The sequence below is a fragment of the Bombyx mandarina genome, chromosome 04, assembly GCF_030267445.1.
Source record: "Bombyx mandarina strain Sakado chromosome 04, ASM3026744v2".
Lineage (NCBI taxonomy): Eukaryota > Metazoa > Arthropoda > Insecta > Lepidoptera > Bombycidae > Bombyx > Bombyx mandarina.
In genome coordinates this window covers 7,222,320-7,247,245 of record NC_143211.1, presented here as the reverse complement: position 1 = coordinate 7,247,245, position 24,926 = coordinate 7,222,320, and the positions used below count along the sequence as shown (strand labels likewise).

Here is a 24,926-nt window from a genome sequence, read left to right as displayed (position 1 = left end):
ACGTTGCTAACACTAGGCCTAGCAAGAGCAGTGCTTAGCAGAATCTACTACCGGATCGTAAACGCGACCCACTGAGAAAATCCTTCCAGAACCTGTGTCTGTGGGTTAATTTATTCGCCGAATCCTTCGTCCTTTGCTTGATGTACCTAATAAAACCGTTAGTGGATCGGGGAGCAAACACAATTTTACAGGTCACACGTAAAAGATTCTCAACAATTACATTACATTATTTGTAGTGGTTTTGTTATTATGTGAATTTATTAGACCGGCTAACTCCAGTAGTGGGTCAGTTCATTCTGTCCTACATAGTTCATACTGAAACGGTTTATCTGTTGAAACATTCTATTACTTTTCGACCTCCAGAAGGTCTTCAACATAGCATGGTTAGGATGCGCCGAGTAGCGAGTGAATTCTTCTCTTGCATTGGAAGTGAAAGTGAATGAATGTCGGAGGCTTAATTAGAGAGGAAACCTGCGCCAGCATTAGTCCCTCCGACACCGTCGCGCCTCACAGTCGTTCATTGCGTACAGATTACATCAAAGCAGCACGCGCCCGCCGTAGCCGTTCTCCGCAAGTACGCGCATCCGTGTTTCACAGTCTTCATCAACACTACAGAGGTACGCGCTGCACATATGAGCCTCAATTTTTATTATAAACAGAGTGCGCTTAAGGATTCTAAAGTTAGGAAGTGTAGTGTCGGACCTGAGAATACTTTAAATAAGGAGACGGGAATATAAAAAAATATATCGGCTATAAACAGAGCCCCGGTAACCGCCTAACATCATCTTTATGTATCAGGTGGATCGCGAGCTCGTCTGGTCATTTTAGCTAATAATTTTACTAATTAACTTAACTTTTACTAATTAAGATACATTAATTTTAAACAACGTAATTTTTCAAACTACTAGCAGACCTTTTTTGTTTTTTTTTTATGTATCTTCGTCTGTACCATTATTTTACAGATATTACACAACTCGTTATTGTGTATATACAACACATGTCTTACGCAAAATGACATAAACAAAAGCAGAAAGATCAAGAACTTTCGTTTGCAGTAAAATGCGTCCCGAATCAGCGATTTCTCGCGTGTTATAGCGAGCAGCTTTTCACGCAAACACTTTACACCTAAGGCAAGGAGGTCAGCAAAGCTGGTTCGCTTTCACAAATACAAGAAAATAAATTCGTCTCACGTATCGATTGTCCTCAAGCATTCATGGTCTGCATAAACAAAAAGAAAGCGAACACGTAATATGGGCCGAATCACGACCACTTTCATCAAAATATCAAAACGTACCTATCAAACAAGTTATACGTGGACCTGAATGAATTAATATTTTCAACGTATACTTTATATTCGTGTAAATAAATCGTGTATTGTACATTACGGTATTATTATTAAAATCACTTCAGTTTTTTTAATATTTGTGTGTGAAGAAACATTTATTTAATATGTGTTCAATTATATCAAATGTATTCAATTCAATAATATCGAAAACCTTAAAATGCTTTTTATTATAATTAAGATTCTATTTAAACTGCAACATATGTACAATAATAAATTTATGATCTCCCATGTACCCAACGCGAGTCACTAATTTGAAATCTGACTTTAAACATTATGAAAAAGAACCACCATTATATTCAATTTCGATCCCAAAGTTTCTTTATATCTTTGTAACCTATTATCAATATAAATATGCATTTTTAAACATTAATTATCTACTTATTTTGGTACTTAGATGAGCCGGCACTTTTGCCTGGCGGCAGCAGTTTTGTTCGCGGCACTATGCTTCGCTGAGGCCCAGAGACGTCTAGCTTTACCAGATCCCAGGAGTTGTGCCAACCGTATGTACCTAGTTATAAAATTGTAACCAAAATATATAAATATTACGAATATTTTACAGACGGTAACAACATTCACTAAATTATGAATATAAATTGTAGTAAGTACCTATATCTAAACATTTTATACCAACTATTGAAAAATCAAACGTCTTTCTGGATTCTTGGGAGTTCAGATATTGGATGTTTTTTTTTTTTTATGGCGTTGACAAGCGAACGATCACAGATAGCTCAACTAGTGTATAGTGGTTACCGGAACTCATTGACAACATAACGAAAATGCCTCGACCCCCCTTGAGATATGAGATAGAAGGCTTAATTATAATGTAGGTATACCAGTGCTTCCAGCCTCCAATCGGAATGCATAATTGTTTTGCCACAGAAATGGATATGGTAACTTTGACTTGAGTTTTCGTCTTCAAGATAGAGGACCTCAACTCTTAGATAATCGCCAACACTCTTCTCTATTAAAGTCGGTCTTGTTTTTCAATGGCCTCGCGCACCATACGTATAATTAATTTGTTTATTTTTTAGCAAGTATTTGGATTTTTCAAATGTATAGTTGACAGCATTGTCCAGAACATGTTGACAATCTGCAGACTTCTTCTTTTCTAAGATGGCAATTGGCTTCTTACGATGTCATTTTTGTTAGTGTCGAGTTTATCAAAATCTTCAGTTAGTCTTCAATAAACACATACGAGTACTTAAGTAATATTCTTTTATATGAAAAAATAATATGGGGTGGAAAGAGACGAAGTTGATCTATTTGAATATGAAATTAAATGAATCGCGATGAGATAAAATAAAATAAAGGTTCAGTTATTTAGTGAGACTTCAGTGGCTTTTTGGAAGAATCCGGGAAGACACGACCAGCGACTTTGTTTCATTTTCCCACACTCGTGCACTTTCACTGATGCTAAACAGTTAATAAGCCACCATTATTACACGTTTAAACCTGCAGCAGCACTTTATTAACAAAACAATTCATACAACTTCACTCCTCGCTTTCCCGCCAAAAAGCCAACTGCAGACGTGTGTACCCTGTTATTCTCGACGTGAAAAATAGCAAAGTCTAACAAACTGCCTGACTTTAAGATATAATATCTTTTAGTTCGTTCTCTGTTTAACGAAAGGTAAAAGTCTAGAAAAATAGATGGTGGTTAGCACTATGTTTAAATATTAAGGAATAACACCTTAGTCATTCATGAGCACGAAAACTGTAAAGGATTTGAAGGTCATAAATAAGATAATGATAATAAAAAAAAGCGAAAATAAACATTAAAAGTAGCTACAATTAAACTTTTTTTTTATTGCTTAGATTGTGGACGAGCGCACAGCCCACCTGGTGTTAAGTGGTTACTGTAACCCATAGACATCTACAACGTAAATACGCCAAACACCTTGAGATATAAGTTCTAAGACCTCAGTATAGTTAGTTACAATGGCTACCCCGCCCTTCAAACCGAAACGCATTACTGCTTCACGGCAGAAATAGGCGGGGTGGTGGTACCTACCCGTGCGGACTCACAAGAGGTCCTACCACCAGTAAATAAATCTGCAAGGTTTACGTTCACATTCTACATATTTTACAAAAATGTATGTATGCATTACGTTTAATAAATTAAACACTACACTACCGTCACCGAACATCGTGTATATTAAATACTATTTTACTTATTAAAAAAAATTAAAACTAGTTTGTTTCCAAAGTTCCGTGAGTGGAATAGTATACATGTCACATGTTTTAATCATATTATAAACAAAATAAAACAACATTCAAGATCATAAGCCTTTTATAGGAGCAAATAGCAGTAGATTAGAATTACAACTTCTTGGGCCTTATTTGGCAACGTAGGTATGTATAGACATGTAGGTATTTACATTGAGTACCAATTCCAATAGTCTGATTAAAATAATCAAGGTAGATCATTTGCAAAGAGCATCCTCGACACTTCCGTTTTTCTGTAAATGGTATGTCGATATGCCAGAAAAGTCAAACATGACTATGGCTATTAGAAATTATACATGTCTGGGTTCATTTACATGCCTAACACATTTATTTTGTATTAATTATGTGAGAAAACTTATGTAATTTAAATAGAAATTTTTAGAGACGATTATAATCAGAATTGGATAATGGTTTTTAGTAAAAACAAATTAAACGTTTCTAATAATCCAAGCGTTTTAATAATTTTATAATCGCTTCGTTTGTAGGGACTAAAAATTTATTTTTAGGTAATAGAAAATTGTAAAATATTATACGTATTTTTTTATCGTATCTTTCTTTGTAAAAAGTATTCTCTTAGTAAGAAGGAAATAATGATGGGAAAATACAAACTTTCGCAATGCATGATATGTGGAGGGTGCGGCAAATAGTACATGTGTTGTCACATTATATGGGAGCGCACTCGCGATGACAATCAGCGAACGTGCATTCAGGCCATTCAATCAATGTACATATATAATATGTTACACACAATGTCCTGAACAAAAGAAGCACTACTGCGGAATTCGTGCAAAAGGTATATGTCGACATGTTTAGACAATATTTATATTATTATGTAGGTATATATCTACATACTATGTATATTTTCATTTAATCTATAAAAATTGGCACGTACCTAATTGATTTTGTCTCGTAAATGTTTTCGCACTCATGACACAAATAACACAGGCATTAAAAACAAAACTTGTTTATTTATTTATCATAAATAAGTAACAGAAAAGTATTCTATAACATTTTGAACTTTATAAAGGAATTATATAGCCGACTTAACTTAATAGGTGTATGGCTCTAATAAAGAATAAAAAAAAAAGGAATTATACGTAATCGTTACGATTTACCTCCAATGTAGAAGAGAGAATATTCCACAACTTTCTCTTTGCAATTGAGAAGTAACTATGCTCGAGTGCTGTGCCCACTGAATTTGTATAATAATTACTTTCTTTTGAAAGGTTATGCAGGGTTTTACTTCCACCGTCGCTAAGTCGTTTTCTCGCAAATAACATCTTGGCATGGGTTACATCACTGCGCTTGGACAGGAAATAACCATTAAGTAAATACAAAGATGTTTCGTCGGTCATACATAACTAATATCGACTGTTACGTAATTACATTCTTATGTTTAAACTCTTACGAAATCTTTGATAAGGCTTCCGGTAAAATATTACCATTAATCTTTAATTACTTGTAAACGTTTTGAACAATTTTAAAATAATACAATTATAATTTATTTTGACATCATTTATTTTTGATTCAAACCGTGCACCCACTTTCTAGTTATGAAAGGATCGCTTCATTTAACGACCTGACGATAGTTTCATTTTGATTGTGCAGTGCAGATTTTCACTGACTGTAATGTCCCGCATTAATCTGAATTTCACAAACATAGAATATTTTTGATATTATGTTCGGTATGTAGATCATTTTAAATAGTGTAAAAATAGTAAAAATAAAACTGAGCGTATATAACAGTATAATTTAAATAGCACAAATTATATACATAATCTTAGATTCTTTCTTCATCAAGCTGTTTAACTAATTACATGACATACCGCTTGTCAACGGTAAGTATCACTTGAGATCTGTTCAGGCTGTTTGACAGGTGAAATTTTGTCAATTGTTTTTAAGGAATTAAAAAAACGCACTATGCAAAACTAGAATCTCTTCTTTAGGTCGGTTAAAAAATTGGAAACGTAACCCGTAAAATTCCTAAATTTGCAAAACTATGACAAAAAAGTCATTAAAATTTAGTTAGGGTATATACTATTAGCAGAACTCAAAGCTATAAATACAAAAAATATATGTAAATCAATAGGTAGTATATTATATACCTACTGCAACGTGTAAAATTGCGAAACAAACAAAAGCATAAACCTACTTAAGTCATGTCGAAATCCACTTTTCAGTAAGTAGTAGCTATTGTTGACGGTTAAACATGCGAAATACATTTTAGTGTTTCTAGTATAATTTTGGACCTACGTCAGTAGGTACAAATTTTTTCATTTAGGGCTTAATGAGTTTGATTTATAATACACGATGCTTACTTGTTCGTTGAGGAAGTCGTTTGTGAAGATATGTCAAGTGCATGTCCTTGGAAAAATTGGTACTAATTAGATACTCCAATCTTAAACTATCTCTGTTACTTCCCCGTCATTCATTCTTAGTATTATTAACTTATTTTAATTAACAAGTGGCCCCTTATTATAAACAGTAGTCATGACTAGACTGGATAAAGCTAGTGTCCTATGAAACAGCAACGGATTAGTGTCGTACTGCTCTATCTATATCTGCGGCAAATACATCAATAGTTGTAGTTCAAAACCGAGATAATCGTAATTTTAATACAATTGATACTTTACTCTGATATCTAAAATTGTACTATAGTATTCAGTCTTATGTTAAGTATGGGCTCCAGTAATCGGTTAGGACCAAGTGGACGACACGTTCATCCGCCCATCTAACTAGGTAAACATATTTAATCACTTAATGACATGTAAGTACGTAGTTTTTCTATAACCTTTAACTTTGTTGAACAGGAGTACGCCATTCGACATACCGCGATGCACGGGGAGTACTACATTCGTATTTCTTTAGCTGGGAACATGCTCCAACACGCAGCTTAGAAGTGGATTGGCTGGACGCAAGGAACATCTGCCGCAGGCATTGCATGGACGCTGTTTCCTTAGAAACACCCCAGGTAAACTATATGCTCTTATCAGAATATATTGTGAGCCCACACGGGTAATTTACATCTTCCTTATTTCTTCCGTGAAGCATTAATTTATTTGGAATAAAAGAAGCTGACACAACTGTTAAACACCTTATTGATCTCATGTTTCAAGGTGAGTGACGACATTCACTTGGTGATGTCTACGGGCTTCCGGAGGCTCGTGCGAAAACAATAAAAAATATGCCCTCTTATTCGTCTCTATTCAGTTTACAAACTATTGTTGCAGAAACCTTGTTAGGTCAAAAGTTCTTTTGTCTGTGAAGCAATCTTGATGCATTCATTAGACCTTGAAAAACCAATCCACATTCGTCATTATTAATACATACTCCTCTTAGTAAGCGTCTTCTTTAGCGAGGCCAATAGAATGTATTTATTTTATTTAAATTGTTTGATACTTCATACTAATTTTGTAAAGCCTTGATGTACAATTTAAAGAAGGATGCAATTTTATTAACATTGCATTGACAGGTACATTTTAGTCGCTTGAAGAATAAATCAGAATTACGATGAGTTCTATACGCAAATAATGTTATTAAAGCTTTTTTGTAATTATACATAACACTTACAATCCGTTATGGTATTGAAAAAGCGAGAAATCAGTCCAAAAAGTTCCGAGTTCAAGAAGCACGATTTCGAGTGGAATTTCGACCTTATTCGTGCCTAAAGTTGAATGGTGGTCGAAACCTATTTATGTATGAGCTCTGTTAACATCCTAAGAGGATCGACCGTGAGCTCATCTGCCCGTCAAAGCCAATATAAAAAACATAAGATAATTGAGTATGATGCACGCGATCAAGCAAATCCAAAATTTATAGAGCGTTGAAGTTATTGCGTGAAAGGGGTGCAATGGCCGAGCGCGTCAAGATCAACACGCGTTGGGGCCGTACAAGTGGCGCGCGGCACAAATACTTACCTTCTTTAGCCGTGTTCGTGTAACACACTTCCATCAGTGCCGGACGTGCATTGCGGACGCATACTTCCCTATACTGACACTTAAATTATAAATAATTATAAGGAGCTGCTGTATATGGCGAATGAATACAAATCAATCACTTAACCCAGACACCTACATTTTTATACCGGCAATTTATATGCAGAATCTGAATATAATCTTATTTTTAGATTAAACTGCAAATGTAATAATTTAAAAAGTAATTAATTAAGAAATTTTAGTACTTCTAATCATAGTAATCAAGACCAAGACAAACAGTTTTTTTTATGAATTGTTATCATTTTTGTATCATTGTAATCACAAAAATTTTTTTTACATCTTTAGTTTAGTACTATAATTAATTTTAAAATATACCGTACTTAGTCTTATATATGATATGGTTGCAGGAAAACGAATTTGTAAAGCAAAGGATCGCTCGCGGAAACATACGTTACATTTGGACCTCTGGTCGTAAATGTAATTTCGCCGGCTGTGACCGCGGTGACCTACAGCCTCCAAATGTGAACGGTTGGTTCTGGTCAGGTTCGGGAGCCAAGATCGGGCCCACCACCCAACGTAACACGGGCGATTGGTCTTACACCGGTGGCTACGGTCAAGCGCAGCCTGATAACAGAGAAGCTGCTCAAGTAAGTTACGTTAAAGACGAAATAAATGTAAATTTAATATCTTTGAAATTAACATTGGGTTTAATGTTGAAACTTTATTTTTAAATATATGTTTCTTTCCAATAGGGTAACGACGAGTCCTGTCTGGCGATACTTAACAACTTCTATAATGATGGCGTTAAATGGCACGATGTGGCTTGCCACCACGTAAAGCCATTCGTGTGCGAAGACAGTGATGAACTACTTAATTTTGTCCGATCACGGAACCCGGGACTGCGTCTCTAAGCTTCTCACCCTTCGAGTAGTTTTGATGGCTGACGTTGACATTGTACAAAAAGCGGCTAGTAGATTTACTACGTTTAAGTTATTTATTTTTTTATAATGTATCGTTCAAAATTCGTGTATCAAAAACGTTAACTAGATTGAATAAAATTACGGTTTTTCAAAATGAAACGTTTTGGTTTTGTTTTGTACATATTGTTAATTTGAATTTAATTTCAAAATTCATATTGTAAAGTTTTTAATTGCACCAATGTAACTAACGTATACTAGATAGCATTAAAATACGTGTACGTTTTTCAATGTTTTATTTCATTTCTTGTCATTTATTAATTAAAAAAAAACCTAAACAAAACAAATCTATAAAATTAGGTAATAAAGGTATAATTTTATTACGTCAGCTCAATACTTCCATAATCACAAAGAAACAAAAGTTAGGTTACAAACAAACAATCGTAAAAAGATAAAGGATTGTGTACAGAGAGTAAAACTTTTGGTCGTGAATATAAAAATATGTCTTTAAATAAAAATCCTTTGAATTCCTTAATCCTTAGGCTAAACTTAAAATAAGTTTAAAACTGTTTAAAGAAAAACTTGATTATTAATTAACAGCCACATTAAATATACATTTCAACACCAAATCAATTACATTTTACATGATTATTGAATTGCAGTAAAATTATTCTTCATCGCTTATGTTTTATAAATTTTAACAAAACGGTTTTAGCTTAGACTGGCTTAGAGTAAAGGACAATATAATGTACAAAATTAAATGTACTTTGAGCACATCCTAAATACATACTTATTCTTAACATAACATTAAAACATTTTCTCAATCACTGAACTCTATTTAGGCAAATCAAATGAGTAACAAAACAATTTATTATGAAATTTAATAATTCAGTCAATGGTTAAAAATTCTTAAAATTAATTATCCACTAAACCTAAGACTACACACATTTTTGTATTTAATAACAAGTTACATACACGCAGTTCCACGAGATGGTTAACGACAGAGCGTCATAATAGGTGCGCAAATTTTAGAGAAACGTACGAATCTGTTTTCGCACGACAGTTCTCATAGTGTCGTAACCACGTAACGTTCACTAGTATGTACGTGTGCATTTTAATACCGCATTTAAGAGATTTCTGCGCTGCGCAATCTCTAGATACATACGAAACCGAGACATTCACTCATCGAGCGCATCGCGTGGCTCAGGCCTCGTTGCGCAACGTACAATGGTGTGTGAATAGAACGCACCTTGTATTATTACTCCGATTGACACAAATTGTGTTAGCAGCATACAAACAAATAAAGAACGTTTTTCTCTTCTCGCCCAATTATATGCCATTAAACAGCCCTTGCTTTTTGTCTAATTCTATTCTAAAGATCGTCTGTCCGATTAATGACTAACAATACACTAAACTTGACAAATTCGTTATGCCAGCTGCCATCCTCATTTTACCAAACAATACTGTGATGTAGACAAGAATATCGATGGAGATCCAGTACTGTATCACGCGAGGAACGTTTCTTGAATCCAAAGAAATTCAGCAAATAATGTCTAGATTATACAAACGTAACGGTTTCGACACTAAGGTGAATGTCCTTTTTAATGTCTTCTTGATTATCGTCCGATTTAATGCGAGATTTTACTATTGTGTGAACAGTTGAAAGCGATTATGGTAATAATAGGAAGCGCTCTTGCATGAAATGATGGCATACAAAAATATCGCCACTCGTATTCGAGAAACTGTTTCGGTAAGGAAGGTTTTTTTTTTAAAAGCAGCCTCACTTTGTCTACCCGGAGATATTTGGTTACCGAACATAGAAATTACAATGACATTCCACCTTGAAACATGAGGATGAAATTTTTATTTTTTATTGCTTAGATAGGTGGACGAGCTCACAGCCCCCTGGTGTTAAGTGGTTACTGGAGACCATATGACATCTACAACGTAAATGCGCCACCTACCTTGAGATATAAGTTCTAAGGTCTCAAGTATAGTTACAACGGCTGCCTCACCCTTCAAACCGAAACGCATTACTGCTTCACGGCAGAAATAGACAGGGCGGTGGTACCTACCCGTGCGAACTCACAAGAGGTCCTACCACCAGTAATGTGGCTATTCTACTCTTAAAATCGGAACGCACGAATGCTTCACAGCAAAGGGTGATGGAATATTTCGGTGGGCCGAGTATATGCCTTGGAAATAATTAGGCGGCGTGCCGAAGTATTTCTGCGAGGAGCGGCTTGTCTGCGAGCGCGGCCTGCAGCTCGGGCAGGTCCCAGTGCAGCCGCAAGCGCCGCGCCCGCCCCGCGCCCGCGCACACCCGCACCGCGCCGCGCGCCTCCAGCAGCGAGCACGCGCCGCACAGCTCGCTCAGCCCCAGCGCCGCTATGTTCCTTGACGCCGCCACCCTGCGCAACACAATTAATTAATAGGGATGTTACAAAATACGAAGATAATAAAGACATTGTTGCGTAAAGGATAAGATTGCCCCTGTATGCGCTGCTGAATGTGGCGTACACAACTTGAGATTTAGATAGGAAGAAATCACTGATAGTCAAAGAATATCCGTTTATTACTTCGCTAACGAGTAACTAAATCTATCTATGTATGTTGATGTGGTGAGTACCGCTGTATATGAGTGCTGAACGTGTACTGTAATGTAGTGATTTGGCTATATTAGTGCGCAAATCACATAAACAAGTACCATTTTAAAAAAAACAGAAATACGTACTTCCACAATGAAAATACATTTCGTACCTTTACGTGAAACAAAAACTTTGTACCCCTTTTTACGAAAATTGCGCGAACAGAGGAATATGAAATTTCCCGCACTTATAAGAGAATATAGAGGAGCGTAGAATGCTCTAATATCTTTTTTAAATTATGCATACAAAATACATTAAATCAATAAATAAAAACATTACACATACTACCATGTATTTGACACCCACACACGCATAAACATATTATATATTTTTTTGTTTATTGTTAACCTGTGGTCAAATTGAGAATAGATTAATATTGTTTGTATTTAATATTATTTGTCTATAGTGTAATTAGTCTTGGTGAAATCTGTGGTTAATAGAAGTATAGTATCTGACAATAGAACCATAATAATGTTCAAACTTATAATTTAAATTAATTTGGTTGAATTTCAACCACCGAGTGACCACTAGTATACATAATAATGCGTAGTAAATTTGCGTAATTACTGGTATTGGGGCGTACTACGTAAGCATACGTACGCACCTATTTATTTTTGCCACAAAATAATTATGCGTTCCGATTTGAAAGGCGGGACAGCCGTTATGCAATACAATTGGAGCATCGACCTCGGATCTCAAGGTGGGGTAGAGCATTCTTGATGTTATTTATGGATACCGGTAATTAACACCAGGTGGATCGAGGGTCGTCCACACATATATAGACAACAATCTAATCTCGACAGTTGGACACATATCAAAACTGGACTTTTTTTTTTCAGGTCAGGTACATTCGTATCAAACGTTGCAACTGCGCCGGTATCCGAAGCCCTCAGGCAGATACCAATATTTCTATTGAAACACGTACTTAACACACAAACGTTCACGATTGATCTCCACGATGAAGGAATAACATCGTGTATAAAAATCAAACCCGCAAAAATTATAATTTGGCTTACTAATTAATTAGATACTGGTGGTAGGGCATCTTGTGGGCCCACACGGATAGGTACCACCACCCTGCCTACTTTTGCCCTGAAGCAGTAATGCGTTTCGCTTTGAAGGGTGGGGTAGCCATTGTATGTAAAAACTGAGACTTAGAACTCATCGCTATCAACTCAAGAAAAGGTGGCTAGTGAGCTCGTCCACACATTTAAGCAATAAAAATATGCCTTCATCAGTTTTCATAAACCTAATAACAGGTACTACAATGGTAGTTTTCCAATTACAGCACAAGAGCGCATTATGCGGCATAATGCTCAACGTTGAATTTTCCAACTACAGCAACACTTCGCACAATCGAGCACTCTCAAAAGTACTGCTCTCGCGTGATACTCGCAATCGATACCGACTCAGTGACAGAAAATTGACAAGTGTTTTTTCTTTAAGTGGGCATTGATCGAATTTTTGTTCATATTATCGTTAGTAATATTATTTAATGTTGAAAAAAACTGTAAGGCTTTCGTTTCGTCGTAGTTTCTTATAAATAATCAATGTTAATTAAAACTGTGCTAACTTAGCGCACTCTGCTGATGTATTTGAAAACTAATTCACGTTCCAATTAAGCTTCAGCATAATTCGGCATTGTGCGTCACTGAGTCGCATTATGCTCTGTAATTGGAAAATTACCTATAATTACAGTTGTAGATTTCCCTAAACCTTGTACTTTGGTTCAAAAAATTGTCTATTTACTATCTATTCTATTCTCTATTTTTCTACTGCAAATGCAATGCCTTAGCCTAACAATTGAGGCATTAGAGATGATATTCAGTGAAGCACTGCTCTTGGTAGAGGGCAGGTGTTAGCAATTTCTTTCAGTCTGAACCCCAATAAACTCGCCCACCAGTCAAGGTGACGTCAGAATAGCCACTATTGGCGACACACTATTGGCAGATAAGTAGACAAAAAAGAAGCATGAAGAAGCCTGTTTTTTCCTTATTATTTCTCGACAATGACCAGGGATTTTTTTCCTATTCAGGATCTTTGGAATCTGGGTAACCTCTTAACATCAGCAAAATTCATCTGCCCACCTTACGAATAAAGAGTTCACCAAACGATAATTGAATAAATTAAAAGTGATAAATTAATAAGAAAACTTACTTTTTGTAAACCTCATGTAACTTTCCCATCAGAATATCGGTGTTCTTTCCCTTATTCAACATCAATATTAAGCTGCATAATATCAGTTTCTGTTGCATCGGGAGCCCTTCGTCGACTTCTGATCCTATATTCGTTGAACCACCGTACACGTTATTCAGAACTTGCAGAACTTCCTTCAGTTCCACGGTCACTGACGAATCCCTCAATAAACTATCGACAGATTTGTTTTCTGCAAATCTGTTTCGGTTTGCGACCTCAATTACCCTCCGTCCTATATCTAATGCTCTTCTCATGTCACCAGATACAGCGGCTATCTTCGCTGAAAATTACAAACACGAAACATTAGTTTTGAATGTAACGTTTAATATTTGACTCTGTAGCATCATAGTAATCTTAATTTAATTAAAAGTAGTTTTACTTGTCATTATATTATGAGTCTTTACCTATGAAGTTTCTATTTAGAGTATAGTACAGTAAGGAAATACAGTTTTTTTTAATCATAATTTAATAAGCATTATCGATTCATTTCTGCCAGTCCATAGTGGTAATTTTTCAATGGCCTTGTTGAATAAATCACATGTACGTGAGCTAACAAGCTTGTCAAAGGTATTTTGTACCGGCTTCTCGGGTATTTAATTTTTTCCTGCCATGTTGTCCAAACTTTGAAAAATGTAGAATTCTATCGGCGCAAAGTCTGATAGTGATGAATACGGTGAGTGAGGCAAAACTTCCAACCCTAGCTCTTGTAGCTCAGAGACCGTCTGCTGTGTCGTAGGAGGTCGAGCCCTGTCGAGTAGGAGCAGCGAGGACAAGCGATTAACCAAGGTTGCCCGGAAATTCAGCCTCGGCCCCCACAAGTCACCCCGTGACCATCACTAGAAGAACGCCAAGCACACCTTTAACGCGTTCGTCGCGCTGGCAATCGTTCAGTTTGGGCGGCACCCAATATACCAATTTTTTTCTTAATATTTTTTGGGATTCTAATGTTGAAAGCTTGTTTACTCTGTACACGTTATTAATGTTGTGTGAGTCGTTTGTGCGGCACTACTACCGCGACAGAATTCGTATTTTTATCGTGTCGATATTGATTAAAAAAATACAAACAAAAAAACTCTGATCTTTAAATAAATGACTGAATTTGAACCTAAGCTTCCATGTTTTTTAAATAAAATTCATTTGAATTTGGAATTTATTGCCAGCCATACGAAATTAAGTTTCCAATGGTCGGTATTGTAAAACGGCCACTTCATAGGTAAAGATATAACTAGTCAGGTCATAAGTATTGTCACACAGTAAAAACTTTTCTTTTAGAATGCTGGCCACAAAAAAGTTTATTGAATTCGAATTTCGAATTGTTCATGAAAATAAAAATGTATACTTTTAGAATTTTACTCATTTTTAAATATGGAGTGGACGCTTAAAGAAGACCGTGTTGCAGCTATTGCGTTGCATCGTTGCGGTTACGCGCCAATTCAAATTTTTAACATACTGAAAATTTTGAATATAACCAAAAGATTCGTTTATCGTACCATCAAACGATACAATGAAGACTCTAGTGTAGATGACAGGTCAAGAAGTGGTCGCCCTCGGTCTGTTAGGACTCCAGCAGTGATGAAAGCTGTGAAGGCGCGAATTCAAAGAAATCCCAAACGTAAGCAGAAACTGTTGGCCCTTCAGATGGGGTTAAGCAGAACCACGGTGAAAAGGGTGTTAAATGAAGACTTAGGGCTTCGGGCATATCGAAGAAAAACAGGACATCGTTTGAATGCTCGTCTAATGGACCTGAGACTGAAGAGATGCCGCGCTTTGTTGAAGCGGTACGCGGGAAAAAAATATCGGGAAATTCTTTTTTCGGATGAAAAAATTTTTACCGTAGAAGAGAGCTACAACAAACAAAATGATAAGGTGTACGCACACAGTAGTGAAGAAGCGAGCAACCGCGTTCCGCGTGTCCAACGAGGTCATTTTCCATCCTCGCTCATGGTATGGTTGGGAGTTTCTTATTGGGGCTTAACAGAGGTACATTTTTGTGAGAAAGGGGTTAAAACGAATGCAGTTGTGTATCAAAATACAGTCCTGACGAACCTTGTGGAACCTGTTTCTCATACCATGTTCAATAACAGGCACTGGATATTCCAACAAGATTCGGCGCCAGCTCATAGAGCGAAGAGCACACAAGACTGGCTGGCGGCGCGTGAAATCGACTTCATCCGGCACGAAGACTGGCCCTCCTCCAGTCCAGATTTGAATCCGTTAGATTACAAGATATGGCAACACTTGGAGGAAAAGGCGTGCTCAAAGCCTCATCCCAATTTGGAGTCACTCAAGATATCCTTGATTAAGGCAGCCGCCGATATTGACATGGACCTCGTTCGTGCTGCGATGGACGACTGGCCGCGCAGATTGAAGGCCTTCAAAATCACGGAGGTCATTTTGAATAAACTTTAGTGTCATAAGAATCTATGTTTTGTTAAGTTCATTTTGGTATATGAATGGTTACATAATGAATAAACTTGTTTCAATTATTTTACATTAAACATGTGACAGAATTTATGACTTGACTAAGTATTTTCTACGAATACTTAGCAGTTTTCGTGGTTACACGGACGACTGACTGAATATCTTGATATAATTACCTGCTAACATTTGGAGTGCAACAGGCGAAAAAACGTTAGCCTTGTCGTCATTCGCCAACACAGCGACGAATATTTTTATTATCTGTTCTTTGGTATATGGTGCGAAGTGTAAAGTGCGTGGCTTTAGGGAACACCTCGCTTGCAGCCTCGGTAGCGTTCTTTCAGTTAGATCCAAAGCATTCGCCACCCCAATCAAAACTATTCGTGAGTTTGGTAGGACTGGCCATTCGAATATACTGTACAACACTGACTGTCTTTTACTGTCTAATTGGTCCAATTCGTCTAATACTAACAAACTGTAACAAAAGATTGTTTCTTGTAACAATATTTAGTGGGTTATCTTTATCAGGACATAATATAAGGCCACGTGGTCTTTTCTCATCCTCTCGCCTATTTCTGCTCCAAAGAAAACATGTCATTGAAAAGTAGAAATAGACCCTCTCGTATATGAATGAAGACAACGAGATTCATATTGTGATGTCTATGAAATTTAGTAACAGTTAACATTAGACACGTGAACCCTCGTCGTTAGTTCTTATTATAGATTTTAGGGGTTATAACAACAATTACCAAAATTTCATCAAGAACTTAGTCAATAACACTTACATCATTTTATGTCTTTTTTGTAGATACTTTTCTATTGCTTTAACACATGCCTTTTCAGTGGTAGCTGTCAGTTTCAACCCCAACTCTTTACACACTCTGCTATAAATACTGGCTGCTGATTTCATCATAGTACAATTTATGTATACCTGCTTAAAACCGTCTTTAATCTGTAACAAGGAAAATAACTTTACATAATAAAATATATGGGTATTACATGTGTTCAGTTTAAAAAGGATGGAACTAAAACAGGCCTTATTTGACTATTAATGATGATTCTTTATAACGGAACGTAGAAACATTTCTGTCTGAAATGCATGGTTAATAGTAAATATGATTGCCATATTTCCAGTTAGAATTTTTATCTTTTTTTTTCAAATAATTTTCAAACAATTTTCACTTGTTTAGAAAGCACGTATGCGTCCATATTTCAATCAGGTTAATAGTTTAAAAACCAACAACATGTCTTATCAGACGTGCCATGCATATAACAAATATTTTAACGGTTTTAAAAATATTTTATTCATCAGAATTATATACACCATTTTACATCAACGCTTTTTATTACTTTAACTCTCAGACACAGCCCACTGAGTTTTTCGCCGGATCTGCGAAGCACGGCTCTTGCTACGGTTCGTGTTAGCAACGTCATCAGGTTTGAGCCCCGTGAGCTCACCTACAAAAGTTAGGGTTACGCTGATATAGCCTCTCAAGGCTCTCAGCTTAGGTAGGAAAAAAAAAAAAAAAAGCTTTTTATTACTATTATTAGATGTTTCTGCAAAACCTTTATTATAGTGACTGCATTTCTAAGTAGGCCGATACAGTTTAAAGTTCATGAAAAGGTATCTTACATATTTCGATGAGTTTTTTACGGTTTATATATCTAGGATGTATTTACCTACACAGGATGTGGTGGTGACATTAATTGGCTTAATTTCAAGAAAAATCACATTTTTTTTAAAGATATGTACATATATAATAAAAACAATAAATCAAGATATAAATTTTATGAAATTGTTAGAGTATGTTTTAGTCTGCTTAGGTTTTTTAAGGCTTTTTAATTCTACAAATTATAATTAGTAAACAAATAATTAAAAATCCTTTTAAGACAAGTTATCATATGATAATGCAGGGAGTAGAAATCATTTTTATATTAATCGAAATGGATAATGAATTTGCTTACTTTTGGTTGCTGCAAAATATAGGACAGACTTGCTGTTTTCCCAGTTCCCGGTTGACCCGATACGTAAATTGATGCTGATTCTTCATTTTCCAAATGCTCATTTAGAAAATTTTCGAGCTGTTCAATTTCCATTTCTCTACTTGTTAAAGGCTTCAATATTTTTGGGGATCTAAAAAATTTTTTTCCGGTTTGAAGGTGCATTTCTTTTATAAGTTCAAGTATACTTGCATTCATAAAAGGGTGACTATTAGATGCTTGCATTTTTTAAATTAGTGATTAGTTTTTTCATTTCGCTTATCAAGAGCTTATAGCATATTAAAGAATTTGTATTATTATGCCCTACGCGGCGATCTGTAAGAACTATTTAGAACAAGTCTGTCCAGACAATAGCCCGCGACTTGTTTTCATGCGACCCGCGACGCATGTTTTATCAGAAAATAGTTTGGATATAAATACTTCGCATATTAGAATCCTTTGTCGAAACATATAATCAATATTTATAATTTATCTTTGTTCTTGTAACATTCCATTCACATGACATCATTTAAAAGTGAAGCTATGTTTTACTATGAATGGGGGAATTGTATATTGGGAAAGTATTTATTATACTGAATTTTTATTTATTTGAAAACTAAAAATCTGCTGCCCTCCAGCTTTCTTAGTAAATTTAATTAGACCGCACAGGTATGTAGTTAGGACAGCCCTGATTTAGAAGGTGAGGTATTCTCGATCAAGTTGCAACAAATTCAATAGGGCTGGCATATCATTCAGGAGCTCCGTTCAGTGCCATCGTGCGCACGATCTCCATATCAAGCCCACCACAGAGGACAATTTTTCAGAAGTCCGTGTTCCGACCGTCACAAGAAATAGACGGACGCGTCTCTTGAGACGTCTCAATTGAGACGGACACAGTAGTTCCAGCAATCATCCAATGTGGTGACGGTGGTATTTCTCATGTACCTAGTTCATGAATGCGTTAGGTACATATTCACTTATAAAATCACTTGTCATAGGAGTTGAACCACGACATAGTCGCATCTCTTGATTTGAATACCATACATCCGACATCTTACAAATTAACCTACTTAAGAAAAATCATACTCACTCATCATTCAAAGATGAACATACTTCTGCTACTCTATCATCAGTGGTATTTTTAGAACTTTTACTTTTTTTTACTTTAGGACTGTCATCTGAAAACATTATTTTCTTTTTAATGGGGGTGTCTAAAAAGTCACTATGTTATAGACTGTTACTTTAAAGATATATAGATTGGATATCCTTATAAGACTTCTACTCAGTCGTAAACTCCTGGGGAAGTGGTCGTGGTTATGTATTGTTTTTATTCCTTGGTTGCGGCTTTTGCGAGGCTTCTCTCTCTATTTGTAGCGGTGCGTGTACATTCAATAAGAGAACACTTCGTAGATGACATAATAAAGTCTGTCTATCTTGTGGGTGATCAGTCGCGAGAGTGTTAACCGTCTACTCTTCCTTGAACCATTAACTGTTCCAATGAGCTTTCGTTATGGATGATATGTCCAAACATATTAAGGATTCGCAATTGTACAATCGATGAGCCTTTGTTGATGATTGCCTTATAAGTCTAGAAGATAAATCTTCAAACCAACTAGGTAGACAGACAATAAGATGCTCTGTCCTGTTGTCAATTATTTTTCATTTTTATAGATGGACAGATAAGCTCACGGGCGACCTGGTGCTAGTGATTTAAAATTACTAATTTCAAACAACACTTACCATCATCGATTTTAATTTTCCTATCTCTTAAACTTCTTTTTAAGGCCCTTTCCTTAGGAACATAATTTATATTAGATAAATCATTATTCTCGTCATTGTTTAAACAAGTTCTTTTACGATGTTTAAATGGAATCGTGGCCTGAACAGACATCTGAAAATATACAGTTGTACACATAAAATAACAACATAGGAGATTTTAGTTTCATTTTAAACAGATTTTTATTTACCTTTCTGGTAACGGGCTAATGTAAAAAATAAAACAATCAGAAGACTGTGAAATAATTATATTAAATAATAAAATTTGTATTCCTCACATAAACATTGGTTATTTTTTTATTAATATTCTCTACCATAAAACATTGTACATTTTATATCTAATTTTAAAATTATTCAGATGCTCATTTTATATAAACCACAATACATTTAACTGTTAAAAGCTTCCATAATCATTAAAATTATCTTTAATGCAATAATTATTACATTAATTACTAACATAATATTATGCTTTATTCCCAATTAAATAATAAAAAAATAGTTCTCAGTAAGCACAATTGTGCTAGGTATTTGAATTTAGAATCTTATAATTCAGGTGATTATTCTGAAGCATTTTACCTTATCACAATAACTTTTATCTCTAAAATTAAATATGAATACTTCAACTGATTTGAAATAACCAAAATAAAATAAATCAAAATTTTATAAAAATATGAAATTGTGGTTAGCATATTCCAGTCCAGCCTAATATGAAATTACACACTCAAATTAAAATCCAAATATGCAAATAACATCTACTGCTTATCTTTGTGATATTCATTTTGATTCTGATGTCCCATATTCTTCATAAATTCATACTGCCTTTGAGCTTTGATCCAAGCATTGACTTCCATGTGTTTAGCAATATGCTGCGATAAATTACTACTCATAGACGATGATGCAGTGGTTTTAAGTGTTGAAGTCAAAGATGGCCATACACCACTAACTTTATTTGTATTGAGGTTTTTTACTTGCTTAAGACTTGGTTTTGATGGACCTGGTAAAGTTTTAGATAATTCTCCCTTTGGAGTACCAAAGTTAGTAATATGTGTGCTAGTTACTTGATTCAACTGGCTAACATTGTGTTCCATTACAGTAGTACTTGTTTGTTTTTCTTCAGCAATGACCAATTTAGGAGATGAACTGGGAGAACGTGTCTGAGACCTTGGTGAAGGTTGTGCATTGCTAGTCGGGTGGGCTGATGGTATTTGATAAGCGGGAGACTGCAATGTCAAATTCATATTGCCTAATTGTTTTACTTGGCTACTTTTTATAGAACTTTCTTGTCTACTATTACCAGTCACTGTTGGCACATTTGGGTTTGGTTTATCAAGTTTTACTTGATTTATAGTATTTGGGGATGATAAACGTACTGAATTAATTCCAGCAGTTAAAGGTCTGCTTGTGATGCCTGGAAAAATATTGCTATGTGTCAAAGACATTGGGATCCCTTTTGATGGCAAATTCTGCTTCTTTGCCAAATTTGCTATAGAATGCATAGTTTCCAAAGCTTTATCAAATGTTTGCTGAACAGCTAATTGACTTTGAATGTTGTGAGGGGTTGTTAAATCTAAAGCAGTGCCGGTTTTAGTTTCAGTACTAGAACTATTTGTAGGTTTGTTTACTGGTATGATAGGTTTAGTGACAGCACTAAGGGATTTTGGGGTAGCCGGCACCAACTTAGGTACCTGTGCCTTATTTTTTGGTTTCCCTTTTTTGTCACATTGTAAGCTCTGTAATTGCTGTTCAAAAGTTTGTTGAAATGTGATGGGTGTTGAAAAATTTCCAGCCTGTTTAGCAAGTTTTGTGTCAGCAATAGGTTTTAAATTAGGAACAGGGCCTTTAGTGGAAGTCTCTGACCCTTTGGTTGTAGGTTTTGTTTGACTTATTTCAGGTTTACATTGAGAATTTGTTTTAGAATCAGCTTCGTTTTTTGCAATTTTTTTCAAATTAGAATCTGATTCAGGTAATTTTAAAATTTCTATATAATTGTGTACTGGAGGGCTGGGCACTTTATGGGCAGAAATACTGCTACTACTAGCAGCAGCTAAGTTTTTATTAGTTAAATTTTTTTTAGGATCTAATGTATCTACAGGACAGCGATTGTCTGATTTTTGATCTGTTAAAGTAATGGAAAGGGAAGATGGTATATTAATTTTGCACGAGTCAAACAGAGATTTCAATGGGTCGCCTGAATTTTGGGCTGGACTTTGTACACCCATGGATGATTTTACTTGTGATAATATTTTGCTTCTATCAATAGTAGGGTCACTATTATTAGCCAATAGATCCATTCTGACTTTATTCATAGCTGGACTTTTACTGTGAGCTGATTGCAACATTGGCATGCTCGGTTTGAGATCTGGTATCTTTTTTAATGGGGGTTTTGGAGCTTCACTTGTTTTGGAAACTGCATCTAATTTTGGTATTTGTAACTTTAAAGGAGATAGAGTCTTCTGTTGCTGTTGTTGTTGTTGTTGCGGCATTGCTTGCTCTGCTGTGGATTCATTTGGAGGTTTACGTTTGGGAGATAAAATATTTTGTGGTCCTACAACTGTTCTTTTAACACCTGAATTATCCAAGGTTTGCTTACTAGTACCAACTTGTTGCTTTACTGTCTGTGGTTGCTTCAAATCTCTGGTAGTTGGAGTAGCACTTGGTGCATTATTTTTTATAGCAGATTGATTATTTTTGTTACAATCAACAGTTTCGTGTTTTCTTTGATTTTCTTCTGTTTTGGTGCTAATACTTGAGCTTGATGGTTGAACACTGAAACTAGGCAAACAATTTGATATTTCCACTTTTAATTTCTTTAATTCAGGTGTAGGAGGTGATGTGTGATTTTTTCTTTTTAAATTATCAGGTGTTGGGTCTTCAGCTTTCACTTTGCTTGTTATGCTTTTAGTAACCACTTCCTTCGCAAGAGATAGTTTTTCTGTGTTGAATTTCTGTGGGGATTTTACTGGTATACAGCTACTTTTAGCAGTGAGCTCAAATGAATTCAGAAACTGAGATTTCTCTACATCTTCATCTAGCTTATTTGTCAAGGAATAATCATTCTTATCATTACAACTTTCGTCATTTTGTACATTCATCTTATCATTGATCAAAACTTCAGGAGTATTTCTATTATTATCATCAGGAACGGGACTACTAGGTCCAGAAGAAGCTTCCGAAGCATGATCATGCAAATTAGGTGCCGGACTGCTAGTGTTTGTATCTTCTGTTGAAACAGGACTCAATTTTTGATCATGAAAGTGTGATCGTTTTCTGTTTATATCAAAAATTCTGTTCCTTATTGCTACATAATCAATTATCTGGTAAAAAAATCTCATAGGCTCATTCCTTTTCCAATTATAAATATAAGCAATATCCATTAAAGTGTAGTAGTCAGGTAAAGGTACTTTCTTGTACAAGATATCAATAGCAAACTGTGAACTGTCAACATCAAACTTTTTACTTAAGAACTTTTTTAGGTGACTTATATTCACAACAGCTGGGCATTGTAAATATCTTCTAGTAGATGCTGAGTTTGGTGGAGGCTCATTACTATCTGAAGATTTACTGGATATGCTATCAGTATCTGTGACATCAGCATATTCTAACGAAAATGAAATGACATCTTCAGGACTGAAAATTATTCTTTCTGTGTCTTCACCTCTCTGTTCTGGTGTAGCTGTTGCGGCTTGTCCAGGCCTCGAGGCATAAAAATGTTGCCGCCTTTCCATTTCTTTTTGGAAGAGCCCAGGCACAAGTTTGTAGACTATGTCCTGCAGTGCTTTGTCAAGTTTGATATTGGGTTTTGCCGAATTTATCATCATTTCACATACAGGACAGTAGCTCTTTGCTTTAAGGTGTTTAATAATACAACTACGACAAAAGGAATGCAAGCATTCCACTATTGTGGTCGCATCTATGTAGTACCCTCGACATAATGGGCACGTTATATGTTCGTTAACTTCACCCAATAATGTTCTTTGCGGTACAACGGCAACGTTACTATTATCCATTTTAACAACTTTTTTATCGGAAATTATGTTAGACGTAACCATTTTTTACACGGCGTCACTATTCCACCGCAGCTGTTAACTCAAAACATAAAAGCTAAAAAGTCACATTTACACTTCTAAGCTAAGAATTATTATTCATTGGACAGCCCGTCAATCACAGTCATCTATAATAAAAATGGATTTCAAACCAAAATATAATTGGTTTTAAATGTTGAATTTCACGATTCTAAACGCGACTTACGAAATTGACAATTCCCGATTAGTTGAGTTTGTTACGTTGGTAACATCGATGTTTATTTTTGAAATAAATATCTTTGGGTACTGAATATACGTTTTAATGATATCAAAACATTTACCTCAATCAAAAATAGATAATTTCTCACAACAAAGGAATGACTGTTGTGTGCCTGCCCTTTTCACTAATTTGGTTTATGAAATCTGATCTCACAAACCTTTTCACTTTTGGCGCGAAAATGCACATTGTCGCACTGTCGGATCAGTGACTCATAATCATAGACGGCAGTCAGCAGTAGGAGTTTTATTTTTCCAACTGGAAAGACAATGGTATTATACCATACAGCCAACAGTCTGAAAATATGAATGAAGTGAAATGAAATGAAATATAATCTCAGTAAAATGTTGTCATTTACTGAGACTTTTTCAGTGGACTTTTTGGAGAATCCTGAGAAGTTACGTTCGGCGGATTTGTTTCATTTTCCCAAATTTGTACACTTTCACAGATACTAAACAGTTAATGAACCACCGTTATTACACATTTAAATCTGAAGAAACACTAAATAGACCAAACAAAACAAACCCCACAACTTCACTTCTCACGTTCGCGCCAAATAGTCCTGTTTAATCCAATTTATATGCACAGTGCCACAGATTTCTGTTTCATATAGAGCCTTTGTAGTCAAGATCGCATTCGTACCTAAACAAGCTGGGAAGGCGTAACAGGTTCAACCTAGTTTGAGTATCCATTAGAGTATTAAAAGCAATGAAAAGACTAACGAACTGGCTAAAAAGGATTTCGAAAGAAAATTTGTTGGACTCTAAAATGATACATGTCTTACATGCATCATTTTAGTCGTCGTGGCCTAACGGATAAGACGTCCAGTGCATTCGTATATTGCGATTCCCCGGGTGTTCGAATCCCACAGGCGAATAACAATTTTTCTAATGAAATACGTTCTTAAAAAATATTCACGATTGATTTCCACGGTTTGTTTTAATGCTTAGATGGGTGGACGAGCTCACGGCTCACCTGGTGCCACGTGTTTACTGGAACCCATAGACATCTACAACGTAAATGCCACCACCTACCTTGAGGTATGAGTTCTAAAGTCCCAGCATAGTTACAACGACTGCCCCACTCTTCAAACTGAAACACATTACTGCTTTACGGTAGAAATAGTCCGGGTGGTGGTGCCTACCCATGCTAACTCACAAGACATTCTACCACCAGCGTTACTAAT

At 35.6% G+C, this 24,926-nt stretch overlaps 2 protein-coding genes across 3 annotated transcripts; one reads left to right on the top strand and one right to left on the bottom strand.

Annotated features, from left to right (window-relative positions):
- Positions 1-424: 424 nt before the first annotated feature.
- On the top strand, positions 425-8,709 carry CTL4 (C-type lectin 4). 2 transcript variants are annotated; one of them, XM_028180460.2, is made up of 5 exons: positions 425-574; positions 1,740-1,845; positions 6,382-6,542; positions 7,914-8,153; positions 8,259-8,709. In XM_028180460.2, the coding sequence occupies exons 1-5, from the start codon at positions 440-442 to the stop codon at positions 8,415-8,417; spliced, it is 801 nt and encodes a 266-aa protein (XP_028036261.2). In that variant the 5' UTR covers positions 425-439; the 3' UTR covers positions 8,418-8,709. The 2 variants fall into 2 exon arrangements, with proteins under 2 accessions (XP_028036261.2, XP_028036260.2); XM_028180459.2 differs by having other exon boundaries at positions 486-617.
- Positions 8,705-23,790, bottom strand: LOC114247462 (uncharacterized). Its single transcript, XM_089740410.1, has 8 exons — positions 20,197-23,790; positions 19,406-19,556; positions 18,756-18,843; positions 17,651-17,819; positions 16,471-16,637; positions 15,865-16,160; positions 13,229-13,547; positions 8,705-10,834 (listed from the first exon to the last, which is right to left on the bottom strand). The coding sequence occupies exons 1-8, from the start codon at positions 23,488-23,490 to the stop codon at positions 10,630-10,632; spliced, it is 4,689 nt and encodes a 1,562-aa protein (XP_089596536.1). The 5' UTR covers positions 23,491-23,790; the 3' UTR covers positions 8,705-10,629.
- Between the last annotated feature and the right edge of the window lie 1,136 nt (positions 23,791-24,926).

Excerpts from the sequence above, each read along its gene's own strand:
- LOC114247462 (XM_089740410.1), bottom strand. The coding sequence starts at position 23,490 with ATGGTTACGTCTAACATAATTTCCGATAAAAAAGTTGTTAAAATGGAT. Across the intron at positions 19,557-20,196 it reads AATATCACAAAGATAAGCAG|ATGTCTGTTCAGGCCACGAT; the intron begins TAGATGTTATTT and ends GTATATTTTCAG. Across the intron at positions 18,844-19,405 it reads GAAAATTAAAATCGATGATG|ATGACAGTCCTAAAGTAAAA; the intron begins GTAAGTGTTGTT and ends TAATGTTTTCAG.
- CTL4 (XM_028180460.2), top strand. The coding sequence starts at position 440 with ATGAATGTCGGAGGCTTAATTAGAGAGGAAACCTGCGCCAGCATTAGT. Across the intron at positions 575-1,739 it reads GCCGTAGCCGTTCTCCGCAA|ATGAGCCGGCACTTTTGCCT; the intron begins GTACGCGCATCC and ends TTTGGTACTTAG. Across the intron at positions 8,154-8,258 it reads ATAACAGAGAAGCTGCTCAA|GGTAACGACGAGTCCTGTCT; the intron begins GTAAGTTACGTT and ends TCTTTCCAATAG.